This window comes from Bos mutus, chromosome 6, assembly GCF_027580195.1.
Source record: "Bos mutus isolate GX-2022 chromosome 6, NWIPB_WYAK_1.1, whole genome shotgun sequence".
Taxonomy (NCBI): domain Eukaryota; kingdom Metazoa; phylum Chordata; class Mammalia; order Artiodactyla; family Bovidae; genus Bos; species Bos mutus.
In genome coordinates this window covers 108,336,001-108,355,772 of record NC_091622.1, presented here as the reverse complement: position 1 = coordinate 108,355,772, position 19,772 = coordinate 108,336,001, and the positions used below count along the sequence as shown (strand labels likewise).

Below are 19,772 nucleotides of genomic sequence, written 5' to 3'. Positions count from 1 at the left end.
AGAAATTAATGAAATCAAAAGCTGATCCTCTGAAAAGATTGATAAAACTGGATAAACCTCTAGCCAAACTGACCGTAAAAAAAGAGAGGAGATACAAATTATAGTATCAGGAATGAAAGAGGATAATTTGTCATAAATCCTGTGGATATTAAAAGGAGAATGGGGAATATACTGAGAAGTTTTATTTCCATAAACGACAATTTAAATTAAATGAGCAAATCCCTTTAAAGATATAAACTACCTGAGTTTACTCAAGAAGAAATAGATAACCTGAATACTGTGATATTTATGGAAAACAAAACAAAACTGAATCCATAATTTAAAATGTTCCTACAAAGAAAACTACAGGCCCAGATGGTTTTACTGGTGAATTCTGCCAAACATGCAAGAAATAATATCAATTGTATGTAAATCCTTCCAGAATCCCAAAGAGGATGGATCGCTTCTGAACTCATTTTGTTGTGACAGCAGTGTTAATCTGATACTAAGCCCAGGAAAAGACAAAGTGACTACAGACTAATATCCCTCATGAATATAGACATAAAAAATTCTTAATAAAATATTAATGAATTGAATTTAGCAGTATATAAAAAGGATACTACATCATGACTGAGTGGTGTTTATCATAGAAATGCAAGGCTGTTTTAGCATTCAGAATCAATTAATATAATTTACTATATCAATAGGCTTAAGAAGAAAAGGCATATGATGATCTCAATAAATACATAAAAAGCATTTGATAAAATTTAATATCCATTCATGGTATTAAAAAAAAAACTGAACAAACTAGGCATGAGGATTGACTTCTTCAACCTGATAAATGGCATCTATGAAAAACCTACAGTTAACATCATACTTGATAGCAAATGAGTGAGAATGCTTTCCTACCAAGACCAGGTACAAGGCAAGGATGTTCACTTTCACTGTTCACCATATTCAACATCATTCTTGAAGTCCTAGCTATTGTAAAACAGTAAGAAGAAAGATACATGACATACAGATTAAAAAGGAAGAAATAAAACTGCAAAATTCTCAGATGATGTGAATAACTACTTCAGAAATCCCTGTGTTGAGAAAAGTGTACAGTTTAATATAAGGTGTAAATATAAGACCCAAATAAAAGATAACTCCCATTTTCAAGGATACAAAGACTCAATATTATAAAACTAACATTTCATCTCAAATTGGTTTACTGATTCAGCATAATTTTAAAACCCAATGCTATTTACGTGTGGTATTTAAACTAACTGACTCTAATATGTGTATGGATGGAAAAAAGGGCCAAGGATAGTTAATATGTTCCTGAATTACATAGCAAATGGTGAGGACCATTTGCTATGCTAGTGATAAAAATTTTTATAAACAGCTTGTAGTAAATACATTGAGGAATTCACTAAAGAAAATAGAGTGGAAATGCTAGAAACAAACCCTCATATAAAGGGAACTTTGATGTTATAATGGAAGTGATATTGAAGATCTTCTAAAAGGATTGTTATAGTTCAGTCGATAAGTCATGTCCAACTCTTTGCAACCCCGTGGACTGTAGCCTGCCAGGCTCCTCTGTCCATGGGATTCTCTAGACAAGAATACTGGAGTGGGTTGTCATTCCCTTCTCCAGGGGATCTTCCTGAACCAGGGATTGAACCTGGGTTTCCCACATTGCAGCCAAAAGATTTTTTTTAAAAAAGAAATTTTTTTTACCTTTTGTGCCACCAGGGAACCCCCGTAAGTAATAATGTACACATCAAAAAGCCTAAGAAGTAACAGAGATATAGTATGAATCTACAGGAATTTATGTTCATTGCTGGGTGAATTGTAAATTGATATAATGACTTTGAAAATAATTTGCCATTATTCTGTAAGGTTTAACATTCATAGACCGTAGGATTCAGCAGTTTTATATCTTAAACAGACTGCTGTACGTATGTATCAGGTGACCTGTACTAAGAGTAGTCATGCTGCTTCATTGTTGATAATAGCTAACAATTGGAAGCAATTTAAGTGTCCACTTGGAGGAAAGATATATAAATTGTGGTATATTCATACAAAGATGTGTTATATGGAAATGAAAGTGAATGAAGTATTCCACTCGGGCTAACATGAATGAAACAGCATCATGGGGAAAATGACAGTTGTAGAAGATTGTACTGCCTGAGGAGAAAGCTGAGTGAGTTAAGAACGCAGACTCTGGAGATGGACTACGAGGGCCTTGAGTTCTGGCTCCTCTCCTTACTAGAAATGTGTCCTTATATGTTATTTATCCTCTCTATGCTTTATTTTCTCATCTGTCAGCTAGTGGTTATTGTGAGGATTAAATAATTTAATATGTATAATGTGCCTGTAAAACACTTTCAGTTCAGTTCAGTTGCTCAGTCGTGTCCGACTCTTTGCGACCCCATGAATCGCAGCACACCAGGCCTCCCTGTCCAACACCAACTCCCAGAGTTCACTTAGACTCACGTCCATCGAGTCAGTGATGCCATCCAGCCATCTCATCCTCTGTCATCCCCTTCTCCTCCCACCCCCAATCCCTCCCAGCATCAGAGTCTTTTCCAATGAGTCAAGTCTTCACATGAGGTGGCCAAAGTACTGGAGTTTCAGCTTTAGCCTCATTTCCTTCCAAAGAAATCCCAGGGCTGATCTCCTTCAGAATGGGCTGGTTGGATCTCCTTGCAGTCCAAGGGACTTTCAAGAGTCTTCTCCAACACCACAGTTCAAAAGCATCAATTCTTTGGCGCTCAGCATTCTTCACAGTAAATGTTAACTATTCTTATTACTCTGGATTCTGTTGCTATTGGGCAGTTTTGTATTTACTGTTTACTTTTTGTTGTGATTTTAAATCATATTTTATCATTCCCCCTCTCCCAGTGGATCTAATATATGGTCATTGAGGGCAATTAGAAAAGAGAGGAAAATATAAGAAATAATTAAATAACCATAGTATAATTGCCAGTTGAAGCAGTTCTTAACTATTGCCTCTGGTCCTTGCCAGATCCTAGTCTATACTGGTATCTAGGAAAGACAAATACACTTCTTTTTTTTTTCATGCAAAAAAAAGAGGTGCTTTTTTTTTAATGAAAGACATAAGTGAACTGGGACCTTGTTATACTATGTAGCTATCATGCTGATCTTTGCAAATAAACCTATGTAATACTGGCCAGTATGAGATTCTCCAGTAAGAATTCCTATGGAGACTGCCTGAAACATGAGTTGCTTACTCCATGGTATTACGTTGCAATTTAGATCTATTATTACATTTTAACGTGAAGTTACAGGAGAGGTGGTTATCCATTACCTACCACCAGAGAGAATTTAGATAATTGAGTTAATGGTACTAAATAAGTTGAAATAATATGAATTTTTACATACTCTCCTTCCTGCCCTCTCGATTCTGCCTGCTGTTAATGTTATTCTGGTGACTCTACAGAGTAAATGGTATTTATCATTATCCCCTAAGAATCCTTGTAGGTCTGGTTTTAGATACGTATGTGATTATACAATAGAAAGAGGAGAGTGAAAAAGTTGGCTTAAAGCTCAACATTCAGAAAACTAAGATCATGGTATCTGGTCCCATCACTTCATGGGAAATAGATGGGGAAACAGTGGAAACAGTGTTAGACTTTATTTTTTTTTTTTTTGGCTCCAAAATCACTGCAGATGGTGGTGATTGCAGCCATGAAATTAAAAGATGCTTACTCCTTGGAAGGAAAGTTATGACCAACCTAGATAGTATATTGAAAAGCAGAGATATTACCTTGCCAACAAAGGTCTGTCTACTCAAGGCTGTGGTTTTTCCAGTGGTCATGTATGGATGTGAGAGTTGGACTGTAAAGAACGCTGAGCGCTGAAGAATTGATGCTTTTGAACTGTGGTGTTGGAGAAGACTCTTGAGAGTCCCTTGGACTGCAAGGAGATCCAACCAGTCCATCCTTTCTAAAGGAGATCAGTCCTGGGTGTTCATTGGAAGGACTGATGCTAAAGCTGAAACTCTAATACTTTGGCCACCTCATGTGAAGAGTTGACTCATTGGAAAGGACCCTGATGCTGGGAGGGATTGGGGGCAGGAGGAGAAGGGGACAACAGAGGATGAGATGGCTGGATGACATCACCAACTCGACGGACGTGAGTTTGAGTGAACTCTGGGAGTTGGTGATGGACAAGGAGGCCTGGCGTGCTGCGATTCATGGGGTCGCAAAGAGTCAGACACGACTGAGCGACTGAACTGAACTGAACTGATGCAATAGAAATACAGTGCAAAGTAATTATGCAAATCTTACAGCAATATAGAGAATCTATAAAAATATTAGAGAATTACTAGAATCAAAAGTAATTAAGAACTGAAGGATCTGGAGGAGTCAGGTAATAAATAATTGAAGAGAAAATCCACAAGATTCATAATGTATATGGAGAAGTTGAAAGAGTGTGATTTGATAATTAAGGGACTAAAGAAGTCCTTGGTAAAATTGTGAAAACTATGAATATGTTTGCAGCAGTGACCTTCTTTATGATAATATGAAAAACTCAGTTTGAAGAGAAGATTGTCATATTAGTGTAATTTTATTAGACTTTTTAATATAATGATATATACATACAGAAAAGTACATAAAATATATGTGTAGTTTAAAGAATAGCTGTTCCTGTGTCATGAAGTAGAGCATTGCCAAGCACCCCAGAGGCCAGCCAGGTGCCTTTATCAGTCCTTTCTCTTCCTTCAGAGTTAACTGCTATCTTTTGTCCTAACATTTTCCTTGCTGTTCTTCTTAGTTTCATCATCTGTGTATTCTTCACTGATAGTTAATTTTGTCGTTTTAAAATTTCACATATTTCATTAAGAAATGAATGTCTTTCTGTTTTGCTCAACAGGTTTGTGATACTCATTCTTAATTGTGGTGTGAGACTCTAGCTCAGTTTTTCAGTCCTGTATAGTATTCCTGTAAAATGAAAGAATACATATTAGTTTAGACACCTTTGATATTTTGTATTTAAGACCCTAAAAATGTTTTTCTTTCTTTTTTAAAAAACATTTGTTTATTTTCTGTTGTGCTGGGTCTTTGTTGCTGTGCAGACTTGTCTCCAGGTATGGCAAGCGGGGACTTCTCCCTGGTTCAGCGCACGAGCTTCTTGCTGTGGTGGCTTCTCTTGTTGTGGAGCATGCGCTCGAGGGCACACAGGCTCCGTGGTGGTGGCGTGTGGACTCAGTAGTCGCAGCTCCTGGACTCCGGAGCACAGGCTCAGCAGTTGTGGTGCATGGGCTTAGTTGCATGCAGGATCTTCCTGGATCAGGGATGGGATTTGTGTCTCCTGCCTTGGCAGGCAGATTCTTTACCACTGAACCACCAGGGGAGCCCCCCAAATATTTATCTTTATTCAACAAATATTTTTGAGTGGCTATTGAGTTTTGTGCTTTTTAAAAAAATTTGTTTTTTGTTTTTAGCTGCTTATAAAAGAACCAAGAAACGTAGCTTAAGTAATAATGAGCTTATTTTCTCGGCGTATTTGATTTCATAAAATCTTAATTTCTGTGAATCTAATACATCGTGAAAAGGAGAATCCTAACCTGAGGGAAACGAACACTGGAAGAAATATGGCAGGTGTCCTTCTTATAGAAAACACACATTAATAGGATAAACATTAAAAACAGTAGAAATGGGGAAAGGAGGGAAAAAGCATTTCACAAAGAAATTATAAAAAGTAACATATAAGAAAAATGTTAAACTGCATTGAGGTCTTTTTTTAAGATTTATAGTAGAAATCAGTTTCTTTGATGACACCTTTTTTCTTTATGTATTTGTGGAATCCAGTTTCAGGCAGTTGCATTTTTTAAGAAGTTTGGTTTAAGAATCTCCAAAGTCAAATTCTGATAATTTTTTATTTTCTTGTGTTAGCAATTCTTCTAATACAGTATGATTTACTATGTCATCACAGAAAGACAGCATTAGAGAGTGTGCATGGCAGGGTAAAATTAAACATATGCTCACAATCAAATTAATGTATTTCATCTGTCTTCAACTAATAACAATCTGTCATGTTATCTATCTGAGTAGGGGCATAAACAGTTTATTTTGTGTTTGGAGTAACTTCCTGGAGGTAGTTAATGTGACAAGTAGTTTGTTTGAATTGAGTATAACCAGATCAACACTCTAGATGTTTCCTTGATAACCTAAAAATTACTGTGAAAATCCATACAAGTGCTATATCTGTATTTTGCTTCTTTAAGTTAGACAGCGACATATTTTGCAATAACTTCACAGAGACTATTGTTTTTGCCATTATATATGGACTAAGAAGCATAAATAGTTTATACTTTTAATGCTTTCTTTCTATTAACAGGGAACAGACAATAATGTAATAAGTTAGCATCGTATGGTACTTTCGCTTTTTTAAAAAACATGAAGTAATACATTCTGGTTTGAATGAAAAAGTCATATTCATTATAGAATATGTTCTTAATGGATGTCGAAAAGTGAATATTTAGGAAAATAGAAATATCTTAGGCCAATATAAAGCAATATAGAAACTATTGTGATTTAAAAATTTTGCTTAAAGTTTTATATTTAGTTTGATTAGTAGCTCTGATTATTATATATTTGATACATAGTTTTTAGGCTATTTATTACATTTGGGACTGTATCTTGGGAGGCTGTTCTGTTCATTGCATCAACGATCCTGTAAGTAGCTGCAGTGGAGATCCTGAACATGGATGCCCGGATGCCAGTAAACAAATAGGACTAAAAAAGAGAAGTTGTCATATACTTGGCTTATTAGCATTAGTGTGTGTATATTAGAAGTCAAAATATATACATAATTTTAAGCACATGTAAATCAAATTTAATAAATTATTAAGGGTATTTTACTTGTCATGTGTGGGCTAATCATGATGGATCATTTTTAAACATTATGTAATTTCACAATTTGTATGTACAGCTGCAAGTACTTTGTAAAGGACTTTATATAATCAAGTGCTAAGGCAGAGTGTCTTATTTTGTAATGCTGATGGGATCAGTTTTATGATTTACTGTTATTAATGAATGTTTTTAAAGTACTAGTAAGCAATAACCAGGTATATAATAGTTCACGTTTTTACAGTAATGAGCATTTAAAGTTTGATATCTTTATTCTTTTAATTAAAACTCTGAATAAAAGACTGTTACGTGATCATCCCCAAAACTAAGGTTCCTTCTTCTTTGTGAGACACTGGCTGGATTTGGAGCAGGATGGTTTGGTTCTCTCTCGTGCTGCAGGTGACTAGCAATGGAACTTTGGTTCAGTCACTCTGAACCTCAGTGTCTTGTGTGTGAAGTTAGCTAATGCTTTACCTGTCTGTCAAGATTGTTATGGGGCCCCTAGGCGTTCTGTAAATTTTGAAATGGATTTGAGGTTCTTCAGAAGTCTCTTGAAGTGGTTTGTCTGCATCTGTTCTGCCCTTCCAGCTCCCTTCTCCTCTTAGTAGCCAGAGTAAATTTTCCCAAAAGGCAAAGATCACATTGTGTCCTTGCGTACAGCCCTCCAGGGACTTTGCTTTGCCATGTTTGAGTGATATCTTTGTGTTTTACCACACATGCTCAGTATGCTTCTTTGTTTTCCTCAGTTGTACTCAGTCATTTTCCCTTTTACATTGTGTCCTAGTGACAGAAACATTTTTCTCTTCCAACTTCCTCCTATCCTGGTTGGCTTATTCTCATCTCTCAGATCTCAGACCAAAGAGGTCTTTCATGGCTACCTTATAAAATTGCCATAGTTGCCATGGCAGATTCAAGTCAATGTATGGCAAAACCAATACACTATTGTAAAGTAAAATAAATAAACAAATTAAAAAAAATATTGTCATAGTTGCTATCTTGCTTCTGGTCACTCTGTTACTCTCTATCTGCTCAACAACTCCCCCACACACAATTTCTGATTATAATTGTTACATTGACTTGTTCATGTATTTGTTTACTTGTTTCAGTCTTTAATGTGAGAATAAGGATAGTATCTATTTTGTTCTCTAATTTATTGCTTACACTTAGCATAATACTTGACATAATAGGTGTTTATTTAATAAACTAATTTTAAGGTGGTGTTTTCTTTTAAAGAAGTACGTGAACTATTTTCTTGGTAGCCTGTGATTTTTGCAACTGCATAGTTAATCTGAATCATCTTAGGTTGACTACTATGCAGTGTAATGACTAATGACTTTGTGTATAAGTATAAACCTTGCCATCTTGTATTTTTAAAATTATAACATGACAGTGGCAACTATTTATGTATACAAGATGCCTGAACAGAAAGAAATGTGTCATATTCCTGAAATCTGTAGGAGTGTAACATTTATCATTTACAGTTTTCTTTTGAATAGTCTCTGAAATTAGAAACAAAAGTTGTCACTGTGTAGTTAATAGAAATATTTTGAGTCCAGCAAGGGAAAGTTGAAGGTTTTCCAGTGTATATCATCACCTGTAGGATTTCCTTTCAGTGCTTATATTTTGGCTCAGGTCGACTGGAATATATGAGGTAAGATAAATGAAAGTGTAGTGGTGTATTTGTTATCTACATGTATATGAACCTCTTAGTATCCTATAGAAGACCCTTATGCACCAGCCCTGCTGATTTTACCATCTCTTGGAAGCCAGGTTCTTCAGATGCTTTTGCACACATTCCTTGGTAAAGAATGTGTGTCTCCTCTGTTTCTAAGGTTGTCTGGATAATTTTTCCTCATCCTTCAGGAGTTAGCTGAAGCATCATCTTCTCTTGTGAGATCTTTCTTGTCCCCCTGTGGAGTCTTAGAAGTTTTCTGTATTGCTCCTGTTGTACCTTATCTTATACAGACCACTGTTGTTCTCTTGGTCTTAGAATTTCATTGTATAATATCTTTCCACATGTGTTCCTCTCAGCCTTCTTAGCAGTTAGCACTTAGAAGACCCTGGATAAATAGTTCATGAATAAATAGATTAATGACAGTAATACTTATTATATGCCAGTCACATACTATGTACCTTGCTATGTACCATTGTTCTGTGTGCTTTATATGTATTTAGTCATTTTATCTATTACATATTAATATTATGTGGTAGGTACTATTGTTGTTCCCATTGCATGAGCAAACTGAGAGAGGTTGGTTGTTCAAGGTTCCACAAACAGAAACCACAAGGCATCAAGCCCAGGCAGTTTGGCTCTGCAGACTGTATTCTTTACTACATCTCCTACATCCTTTCCAAATAAATAGTGAATGATTGAAGAACCATAGTTTCTTCTATTTTTGCCATAATGCAAACATTTGAGAAGTTCAGAAAAGTTATTTCTTTTATTGAGACTAGTGTTTATATATAATCTACCACTCCAGATAGTAAAATGGTAACAAAGATCATCTATTGGGATATGAAAAATATTGTTGTAATGACACTTACTTTATGATGATATTTGACATAATGTCATTTTTATCAAGATTGTGTATTGTTTATTAAACACCATTCACTTTCTGTTACTCATCAAAATCTGTTTCTATATCCTGATATAAAGGCCACTTTATCCTGAAAGTTATCAAGATAAGTAAAGTTTGAACCATCACATCAGTTTAGGGGATTAGTGTCCCATTGGAATCAGCAGGACCAAATGAAGGATGAAAGTGACAGCTTTAGATTCAGAATTCTCATGTGTTGCTTCTAAATCAAAGCTTTGTTCTTCATTAAAACCAAAAAAAAGCATCTTAAGAATATATCATAAAATATTTATGGTTGAAATGACATGGCTTTGATTTGCTTTAAAATAAGAACGTGGATATGGATGAAACAAGGTTTGTCATGACTTTATAATTTTTCACATATTTTGTATCTTCCAGCAAAATGAATTAACAAAAGGAGAATGCACTTTTGTTTTCATACTGTTTTCCATGTACATATTACTTGAACTGTTTAATGGCAGAAGAAAGAACATTTCTCCAGTAGTTTACATTTGGTTTGTATTTGTTTCCCTGGTAACTAAAAATGTAACTGCCTTTCAATTTATAATTAAGTTTGATGTAATTTTTAAACTGTTCTGTTGAATATGACATAACCAGAATCTAAGAGATGGTTGTAATGCTGGATTTTATGATCTGACTAATTATAACTTCAAGTTTTCATTAGTTAATAACTCAAGACCCTATATAGGCTCAGGAAGAGGTTTATTGTTAACAAGAGTGATGAAAATCTATATTTTATGTTAGTTAAGGTAATTAGTGGTAAAGAATCTGTTCAATCCCTGAGTCGGGAAGATCCCCTGGAGAAGGAAATGGCAACCCACTCCAGTATTCTTGCCTGGGAAATTCCATGGACAGAAGAGCCTGGAGGGCTACAGTCCATGGGGTCACAAAAGAGTTGGATATGACTCAGCAACTAAACACCACCACCAACAGTCTGTATTAGTTAAGGCAATGCTAAATGCTATAAACAGACAGTCCCTGAAGTTTCACTATCTTAACACAATAACAATTTATTTCTTACTTATATAAAGACCAAACCCTGTTACTGCTTATCAGTGTCTCATCTCCCTTTCAGAAACCCAGACTCCTTCCATTTTTCTGGAACTGCCATTTTCAACAGATGGCTTCATAGGTTACTGTGAAAAAGGAAAGTAAGGACTGTCACACCAGAGTTCAAGCCTAGTAGTGATCAGTTCAGTTGAGTCACTCAGTCCATGTCCAACTCTTTGCGACCCCATGGACTGCAGCACGCCAGGCCCCCGTCCATCCCCAACTCCCGGAGCCCACGCAAACTCATGTCCATTGAGTCCGTAATGCCATCCAACCATCTCATCCTCCATCGTCCCCTTCTCCTCCTGCCCTCAATCTTTCCTAGCATCGGGGTCTTTTCTAAGGAGTCAGCTCTTCGCATCAGGTAGCCAAAGTATTCGAGTTTCAGCTTCAACGTCAGTCCTTCCAATGAACACCCAGGACTGATCTCCTTGAGGATGGACTGGTTGGATCTCCTTGCAGTCCAAGGGACTCTCCAAGAGTTTTCTCTAACACCACAGTTCAAAAGCATCAATTCTTCAGCGCTCAGCTTTCTTTATAGTCCAACTCTCACATCCATACATGACTACTGGAAAAATCGTAGCCTTGACTAGACGGACCTTTGTTGGCAAAGTAATGTCTCTGCTTTTTAATATGCTATCTAGGTTGGTCATAACTTTCCTTCCAAGGAGTAAGCGTCTTTTAATTTCATGGCTGCATTCATCATCTGCAGTGATGTTGGAGCCCCAAAAAATAAAGTCTGACACTGTTTCCACTGTTTCCCCATCTATTTGCCATGAATTATAGTAAAAATTGTACATATTAATTTTTCAAACAGCTTTCCTACTTCTTATCCAAATTATTCTTGTTAGCCAAAGTTAATTGGCTTCTAAGACTTCCATCTCATGTACCATGTGAGTTTTAAGAATATGGCGGATAGATTTAGTATCTTGATAACTTATTTTCTTTTGTTCCATTTTAATTTCCAGGTTAAGGTGAGTGAGCTAAGGGATTTTTTGGGGGGCTGAGCGCAGTTGGTTTTGACAGTGAAAAATTTGGGTTTTCTTGTCTGTCCAACACCATCTTAGAATTTTTTCATCTCGTGTTTTTTTAATCTCCGTTTATGTCAGCTACACAAGAAAGCCTTTGACATTGTTATTATTGATTTACTTCCTGCATTCTTATCCTATACAGTTCTGACCTTCACTTTTCAGACCCCTGTTCCTGCCCTTTCTTAACTTCTGAGATTCTTCTATTGGGTCTTCAGGAACTTACAAATAAGATATCAGTAAAATTCCTATACTCTCAACATCTTCCTTGAACCAAAGTTTTTACACTACTTCTGTCACTTAGCTCTCCTGTAAGGACAGTACTGCTGTCTCCTGAAGCTCTTTCAAATATTGACGTCCCCTCCTGTATCTGCCTTATCACTAGTACTGGAGGGTGGGTAGTGACCTTCTTGTTATTGCTCTTTCCAGATCTTTCTTCTTTATCTTGCCTAAAAACCCTTAGATTTGACTATCAAGCTGTATGATTATACATGAGCCAACCCCTGAATCACTCACTGCCTTGAATTTCTTAAAGATTTTGGTTCCTGGGTCAGTCACTGCATTACTATTAGCTTTCTTGATTAGCAATTTTAGTTGCATACCGATTCTCCTTTTAATACTTTGGTCTCTCAGTTCCTTGAATTCATCGTCTGCTATAATGTTGCCACCCATCAACACTAACATAGTGTTTGTTGTTGTTGTTGTTGAAGGATAATTGCTTTACCGAATTTTGTTGTTTTCTGTCACACCTCAACATGAATCAGCCATAGGTATACGTGGTTATTCTGAAGACTTACTCTCTCCATAATATCAATTATCACTTTCTTGTGTCCCAGTTTGTCTGTTATCTCTCATCTTTGGTAACCCAATTTCAGTAATTTTTAAACCCACTTAAGACTTTGACATTGCTTAATCTTACCAATTTTTCATTTTCCGAATTCCTCTTCTTATCTAACTTAAATTCCATGCTTTTTTCAATATAATCTACTCCTTAACATTTTTTATCTTCAATTACCTGCCCTTCTTTTCAGTAATTGTACATGATTGGGAAAACTCCAGCACTACTTAACTGTAAATCTTTATCTGCTCAGCAGCTGCATCCATGCAGCTGTGTGTACCTGGAACAACACCTACGATACACTGTTTCACTTAAAGTCCAGGTTAAACTATCTTCAAGTGATTCTCTTTATCTTCTACATGCATGGCAAATCTATTAGTATTTCTTACTCACTTTTTAGTCCCAAAATATATTGAGAATCTACCCTACTTTTTATCATCTCTCTTGCTCCCACCTTTGTCCAAACTACGGTCTTCTCTTTCCTAGAGTTTTACTGTAATCTAACTCAGTGTCTTCTCTGCTTTACATTTAATTACAGTTTATTTCCCAGTAGCTCAGCAGTAAAGAATCCACCTGCAATGCAGGAGATGCAGGTTGAGAAGATCCCCTGGAGAAGGAAATGGCAACCCACTCCAGATTTTAGCCTGAGAAATCCCATGGACAGAGGAGCCTGATGGGCAGTCCATGGGGTCGTGAAAGAGTCAGACAGGACTTGGTGACTAAAACAACAAACAGTGGTTTATTTAGCAGCCCCAGCCTTTTAAACTGTAAGATGACATCTTAAAATTTTTTTTTTTTCCTTACAAACCTCCCAGTAGCTTTGCATCTCTCTTTCAGTGACCTATATAGTTCCTGGCTTTTAAAACTTCATTTCCTGCTGTTTCCCTCTCTTGCTAACTCATCAGCCACTCTGGCCTCCTGGCTTTTCTTTGAGTGTGGTGAGTGTGGTCTTCACCTTGAAGGGTCTTTGACCTACGTGTTTGAAAGAGTAGTTCCTCTCATGTATATTTTATTTTTTTTCAATAAGATATATCAACATTTGCAATACTTTGTAATTTACTTGTTGGTCTGTTTCTCTGAATTAAAATGTAAGGTCATTGTTACATATGCAGCTCTTAGGACAGTGCCTAGCCATGTCTGTGTTTGTGTTAGTTGCTTAGTTGTGTCCGACTCTTTGCGACCCCATAGACTGTAGCCCACCAGGCTCTTCTGTCCATGGAATTCTCCAAGCAAGAATACTGGAGTGGCCATTTCCTTCTCTTTGCCTAGCCATAGTAGGCACTCAAATATTCGCTGAATGAGTAGAGTGAGTGATCAGTAAACTGGTTATACATTGAAATTGTTAAGCATACTTTAAGCAGGGTATAGTATAGTAGAGCTGAAAGAAAGTTGCATATTACAATGTTAATGCCCATGTCTTTCAGTTGTTTAGGTATTGGAAGGATATACACCAAAATTTTAACAGTAGTTGTTTCTAGTTAGTGACATTTTTTATATCCTTTTGATAATTGTTTTTCTGAATATTTGGGAAATGTTTATGTATTAATGCTGTTGGGAGATTTTAATTCCGTTTTCAAAAATAAAATACAGGAACTAGCTGTATTAAAATAAGAAAATAATAAGAGTAAGTATTTTATTAAAAAAAATAAAATACTGGTTCACTGAAGTAGGGTCCCTAGCCCCTGGGCCATGGACTGGTACCAGTGTTTGGCCTGTTAGCTACTGGGCCGTACAGCAGGAGATGAGTAGCAAGCCGGTGAGCGAGCGAAGCTTCATCTGTCTTTACAGCCATTCCCCTTTGCTCACATTGCCTCCTGTCAGATGTGCGACAGGCATTCTCAAAGGAGTGAGAACCCTACTGCGCTTGAATTGGTCATGGAAAAATTGTCTTCAAGAAACTGGTCCCTAGTGCCAAAATGGTTGGGGACCCCTGCACTGAAGGATATAAGGGAAATTAAATCATATCAGTAAGATGGTTACCACATGTATGCTAGATGAATACTGGATAATAATTTTAAGGATGCTTTCAGAAATCGAAGAAATGAAAGAATTTATCAGTATCTCACTGTAGTTTCATTGTCAGAATTTATTTCTGGATTATTTAGAATGCAGTATTCTAGTAACTAGGGCTTTCCTGGTGGCTTAGCAATAAAGAATCCATCTGCCTATGCAGGAGACATGGGTTTGATCCCTGGGTCAGGAAGATCCCCTGGAGAAGGAAATGGCAACCCACTCCAGTATAGTTGCCTGGGTAATCCCATGGACAGAGGAGCCTGGTGGCTATAGTCCTTGGGGTTGCAAGAGTCACAGCTTAGTGACTGAACAACAACAGACTCTAGTAATTAAGGCCTTTTAAATTTTGCTCACTAAATTCTAACACAACAGAGGAAAACAATGGTCAAATTCTGCCAGGGCCTTTTCTATATCTGCTGTGTCATTCTCAAAATCTCGGTTATTTAAGATAACTTTTATGTTTCTTAATGGTCTTTTATATTCCTAATACTGGTGGTAATTTTTTTAGGACCTGGATTGTATCTCTTTGGGTTCTCACTGCCTACCATAGAGCTTGGTATATAATAAATACTTACTGAATAATTTTGTATCAATTGATTAGTGATAGTTATTAGTCTCTAATGATTATCTTTGTTAGGGAAAAAACTTTTGCCTAGTAAATCCCCCAGTGCTATATAGATAAATTTATAGTAGTTTATCTGTGTAAGTAGTTGAGGAGTTATCTGGTAGGCAAGTGGAGAAGGGAGAGAAGAAAGAAAGGAAGAAAGACACAACCGTGGCAGACTGTGTTCCATTAGAAAAGACAAACGTACATACATGTTGAATGACAGACTTTATTTTTTTAATTTGACAGTGATTTCACTGGGGAATTTTCCTAGTGACATGATTTGTTCTTACTCTTGTTGAATTAGGAAAGTATTCTAACTTCAATATTATGGTAAACTAGATGTACAAATGTCAGTGCTAATAGCTTAGTATTTTAGTCGTCAACAAATTGATGCCTGTGGTATCTGGACATTTTTTGGCCTCTTCTTGTAAATAAAGTCTCAGTGATATTTAAGGAACAGCAAGTTGTGGCCAGAAAAGAAAAAAGGTGCATATTATCCTAGTTAAGCAGTATAAATGGGGCTCAGGAATCCCCCAGTAGATCAAAAATCTCCTAGAGAAAGATCTCTTGAGCTTACAAACTAAAGACCTTCAATGTAATTTCAAATAAAGACTTTTACGTATTATGAGAGCATTTTTTAGTTGATAATCAATTGCCACTATTATGTAAGCTTACTAGATTTGCAAATTTACAAGTTTTTACAAGTCAGTTGGGTCCCTTCCTCAGGAAATCAGTTTAAGTTTTTTTTTCCTATATTGACTCAAAGAGCCTAGTTGTCCTTAAATCCTGTGAATATATTTGCCTTATAATTTGACAGCATTGAATCAACACCCTTATAGGGTTTGTAGTGTTGTAAAAAGAGAAACTGTTCAATAAAAGATCACATTTGAAAAAATTAGACTGTGTTGGATAAAACCAGTATTGGATATGAGTACTATGCTTTGCTTTAAAGCACCTACCACTATTCAAGAAAATATATTCTGGCCCATTACTGCTTTGAGAATGGACACTTTTAGAATTGGAAAGCAAATGAGCTATGTCTTTGTGAAATTAAGCCATAACTGTAAATAAAGTAAGTAGACAATGAAATATTGATATCTTTTGGCAGAAAATTAATAATGTGCTTGTGTTAACATTAAAGTTTATAGAGATTACAGAACTATTGTAATTAATATATTAAGGTAATTAAACTTTCAAACCAAATATGCTGTGGAAAGTATATGTTACAATTAATCACTATGTTTAAATGCGTTATACTAATGCATATTTTTTGAGTATCATCAATTGTGCCTCAAACTATATAGATAATAGGAATGATAGCTTTTAGTTTTCTGGGCACTTAACATGTGCTGGTCATTGTGCATAAAAGTGAAAGTCACTCAGTTGTGTCTGACTCTTTGCGACCCCGTTGACTATACAGTCCGTGGAATTCTCCAGGCCAGGATACTGGAGTGGGTAGCCTTTCCCTTCTCCAGGGGACCTTCCCAAGCCAGGGATCGGATCGAACCCAGGTCTCCTGCATTGCAAGCGGATTCTTTACCAGCTGAACCACCAGGGAAGCCCCATTGTACACTAAACATGGATTAATTCTCAAAGAACTTTGTATATAATAGATCGATTTGTTTTTCCCAGGTTTTAGATTTAGAGACTGAAGCATAAAGAGATTAAAAGAATTGCCCCAAATTATACCGCTAGTGTCTAAGCTGGGGTATAATCTTGGAAAAGAAGTCACATTTAAACTTATTAAATATTTATTGATTGACTTTATTACTGAATTTTGTTCTCTGTTTTTGTTTACCTTTCTAGTTGATTTGGAGCATATGCGAACAGTAAAACCTGAAAAACACTTAAGATTTTGCCAGGAAAATGGTTTTAGTAGCCACTTTGTCTCAGCAAAGACAGGAGACTCTGTAAGTAAGATAATGAATGCTAAATATTATAAATGATGTTTTACTTTTATTTACTAATACTCATAGGAAGTATACTTCCATTACTTAACTTTTAGATTAATTCCTATTGAAGACATAAAATACCATTAGGTTATATACAACATGCTTATTCTATTGATACTCCTCTTATAATTTATTTAACATAATTTCATGGTTCTTTTAGGGAATTAAAAATACAAAAGTTAAAAAGAATATAAATCACTCATAATCTCACCCTCCAGAGATGATCATTCATAACCTCATATGATAGTCTCATTTTCTGATGCTGCTGCTACCACGGCTAGTGGACTGCGTTTACTGAGTGCCTACTTTGTGATGGACATGTACTGCTTTGATTATCTCTATTTAGTTGTTAATTAATTAATTGTATTTGAATGGATGCTTATTCTGTAAATCACCATAACCATTTAAATAAGAAGTTTAGAATGATGTTAAAATATTTTTGAATTAGTCTAAAATATCTTCACATGTAAGTCAGATTTATTTTCTAGAAATCATAAGTAATTATCTTTGTTTTATAGAATAGTCTTATGTTGTGGGGGTTCAGGGTACACAGAATAAGTGGTGGAGATAGGATTTGTAAACCTAAGGATTGACATTCCAGGGTTCACCATATTAACCATGCTAAATGTTTATTTTTTAAAAAATTGAGATCATAATATAGAAATAATTTTGTATTTTTTAATTTAATATGTTTATCTGTAGAAAATTTTCTTGTGTCACTTAATATTACTAAATAGATTAAAATCTCACTAGATTTAATAATCCATTAAATAAATGTTCAGATTTATTCAACCAGGTCCCTATTGTTAGATATATAGATTGTTTCCAAGTTCAGGACATTGTAAAATTTTGTCTGTAAGTTTTGATTATTTCCTTGGAAGAGAATTGAAACCTTTTGCCAAATTACCACCAGAAAGCCTAAGTTAATTTATCCTACCATCAGCATTGTATGAGTGCCATATCTCTGTAATCTTTTTTAACATTCAGAATTTATTTATTTTTAAAACTTTGTCAGTTTGGCAGACAAGGGATTAAAAGGTATTTTACTATTTAAATTTCTTTGACTGCTATTGAGCTTGAAATTTTTAAAATTTTATTGCCTACTTTCTGCTTATTATCTGTTTATAATATTATGTACTTATTATAAATTTATTTATTGTTGATTTTCTGCTTATTACCTGTTTATTATATTTTTGTTGCTTTTTAAAATTTTCTATGACCTTTTTGTGTTAGGGATAACATAACAGCCATTTGTCATAATTTTTGCAAATATTCTCTTTCCGCTGCCCAGATTTTTGTTTGATCGTTAATTTTCTTGACATTTTCAACCAAAGGACGTTTGAATTTTTCTGTGGTTTAATCTTCTTCATGTTTTCCCTGTATGATTTCACTGATGGTTTATATGCTCAGGGTAAATATTAAATAATATAAAAGTTATTTAATCTTTTGAGGGATCAAACTCATTTAAAAATGTGATGTGTTAGAACCCTTTACCCAGGATAATGCTAACGTGAGACACCTACCTACTTTAAAAATGTATACAGTATCAATATTCCTTGATAAACCCATCCATGAATTGGGCTTTTACCCTCACTTATCTTCCTGGGGGTCTCTTGTCATTTTAGAATTATTTTAACTTCCAGTATTTTAGCTTGTGTTTAACGACTTAGTATTTTTTGTGTACTTTTAAAAATCCTCATTGTTTTCTTTTTAAAGGCAACTTTGAAATGGTTTGTTCTTGTGAAGTCACTTTACGTCATCTCCAATCATGGGTTACTTCCCTTCATTGCTTGAGAAGTTGATCTCTGGTCTTACTGTACTTTCTCTGATACTACCTTTGTCATAATTCTTAGTGGTGTCAGTATCTTTGTTCACCACCCCACCTCATCCATGCACCCCCATGCTCTGTCATTACAGATTACTGTAGCCCTTCTGTTATCTCATATCTCAGTATCAGGCATGCTAATCACTGACCAGCTTGAATGCCCTAGTCCAGTCAGTCTGCAGCCGCAGCAGGGCCTACATGACATTGATCCTAACACTTGCCCCTGACCTTTCATGTCCTCATTTTCCTTTCTTCCTTACTCATGGTCAGTCAAAATCATTACCATGCAATACTCTGTCAGTTTCCTTTCCCGTCAGTCACTTTATCTGACTTATTTGACTAAACCTTGACTACGCCCCTTTATATGATTGCACTCATGTATTTGAACATGACGAGAGAAAAAAGCTTAGAGGCATGTTGGAGGTTTCACTTACAGTCCACAGTCAGCTCACCTCAAGTGGACCTTAATGCTGCTTAGTACTTATGTCCTTAGGCCATTGTCTCTCTCCTTCACCTAGATGAGTGTTTCATAGCTTCTCTTCTCAAATCTTCAAACCTTCATCATCCATTCTGTTAGCCGATTCCCTTGTTTCTTATTTTATAAAAAAAATATTGAAACAAAGGGAAGACAACTTTGACATACTCTTGCCACCTCGTCTCCCCCAACTCTCCTTCCCACCCACTGTCCATTCCCACCTCTCTGTCTCCTCTGAGATTCCTGTGGGTTGGGCTGTCTCTGCTCGTAGCTAGGCTCAACTCCTCCCTTGTGCATTAGTCCCATGTGTCTTTGCCTCGTAACAAACATGGCTTAAAATTCTCACTCCTGCATCGTTTTTTTTCCCGTCTACTGGATTATTCTATCAGCACACGAAATGTTATGACTTCTCTTACCTTAAATATAAGAAAATGCTTGATCACCCACATTGTTAGCTGTTTCTTACTCTTTGCTACTTACCAGTAGAATGTTTTCAAAAGAGTTATCTCCAGTTCTCTCCTCCCGGTTTGTCTTCAACAGTTCCA

At 35.9% G+C, this 19,772-nt stretch overlaps 1 protein-coding gene across 2 annotated transcripts in view; it reads left to right on the top strand.

Annotated features, from left to right (window-relative positions):
* The window catches only part of RAB28 (RAB28, member RAS oncogene family), a 91,391-nt gene that overhangs the window by 56,983 nt on the left and 14,636 nt on the right, over positions 1–19,772 (top strand). For both annotated transcript variants that reach the window (XM_005890074.3, XM_005890073.2), the window contains exon 5: positions 16,782–16,885. In XM_005890074.3, coding sequence (XP_005890136.1) covers positions 16,782–16,885 — 104 coding nt within the window. The remainder of the gene's footprint in view (positions 1–16,781; positions 16,886–19,772) is intronic.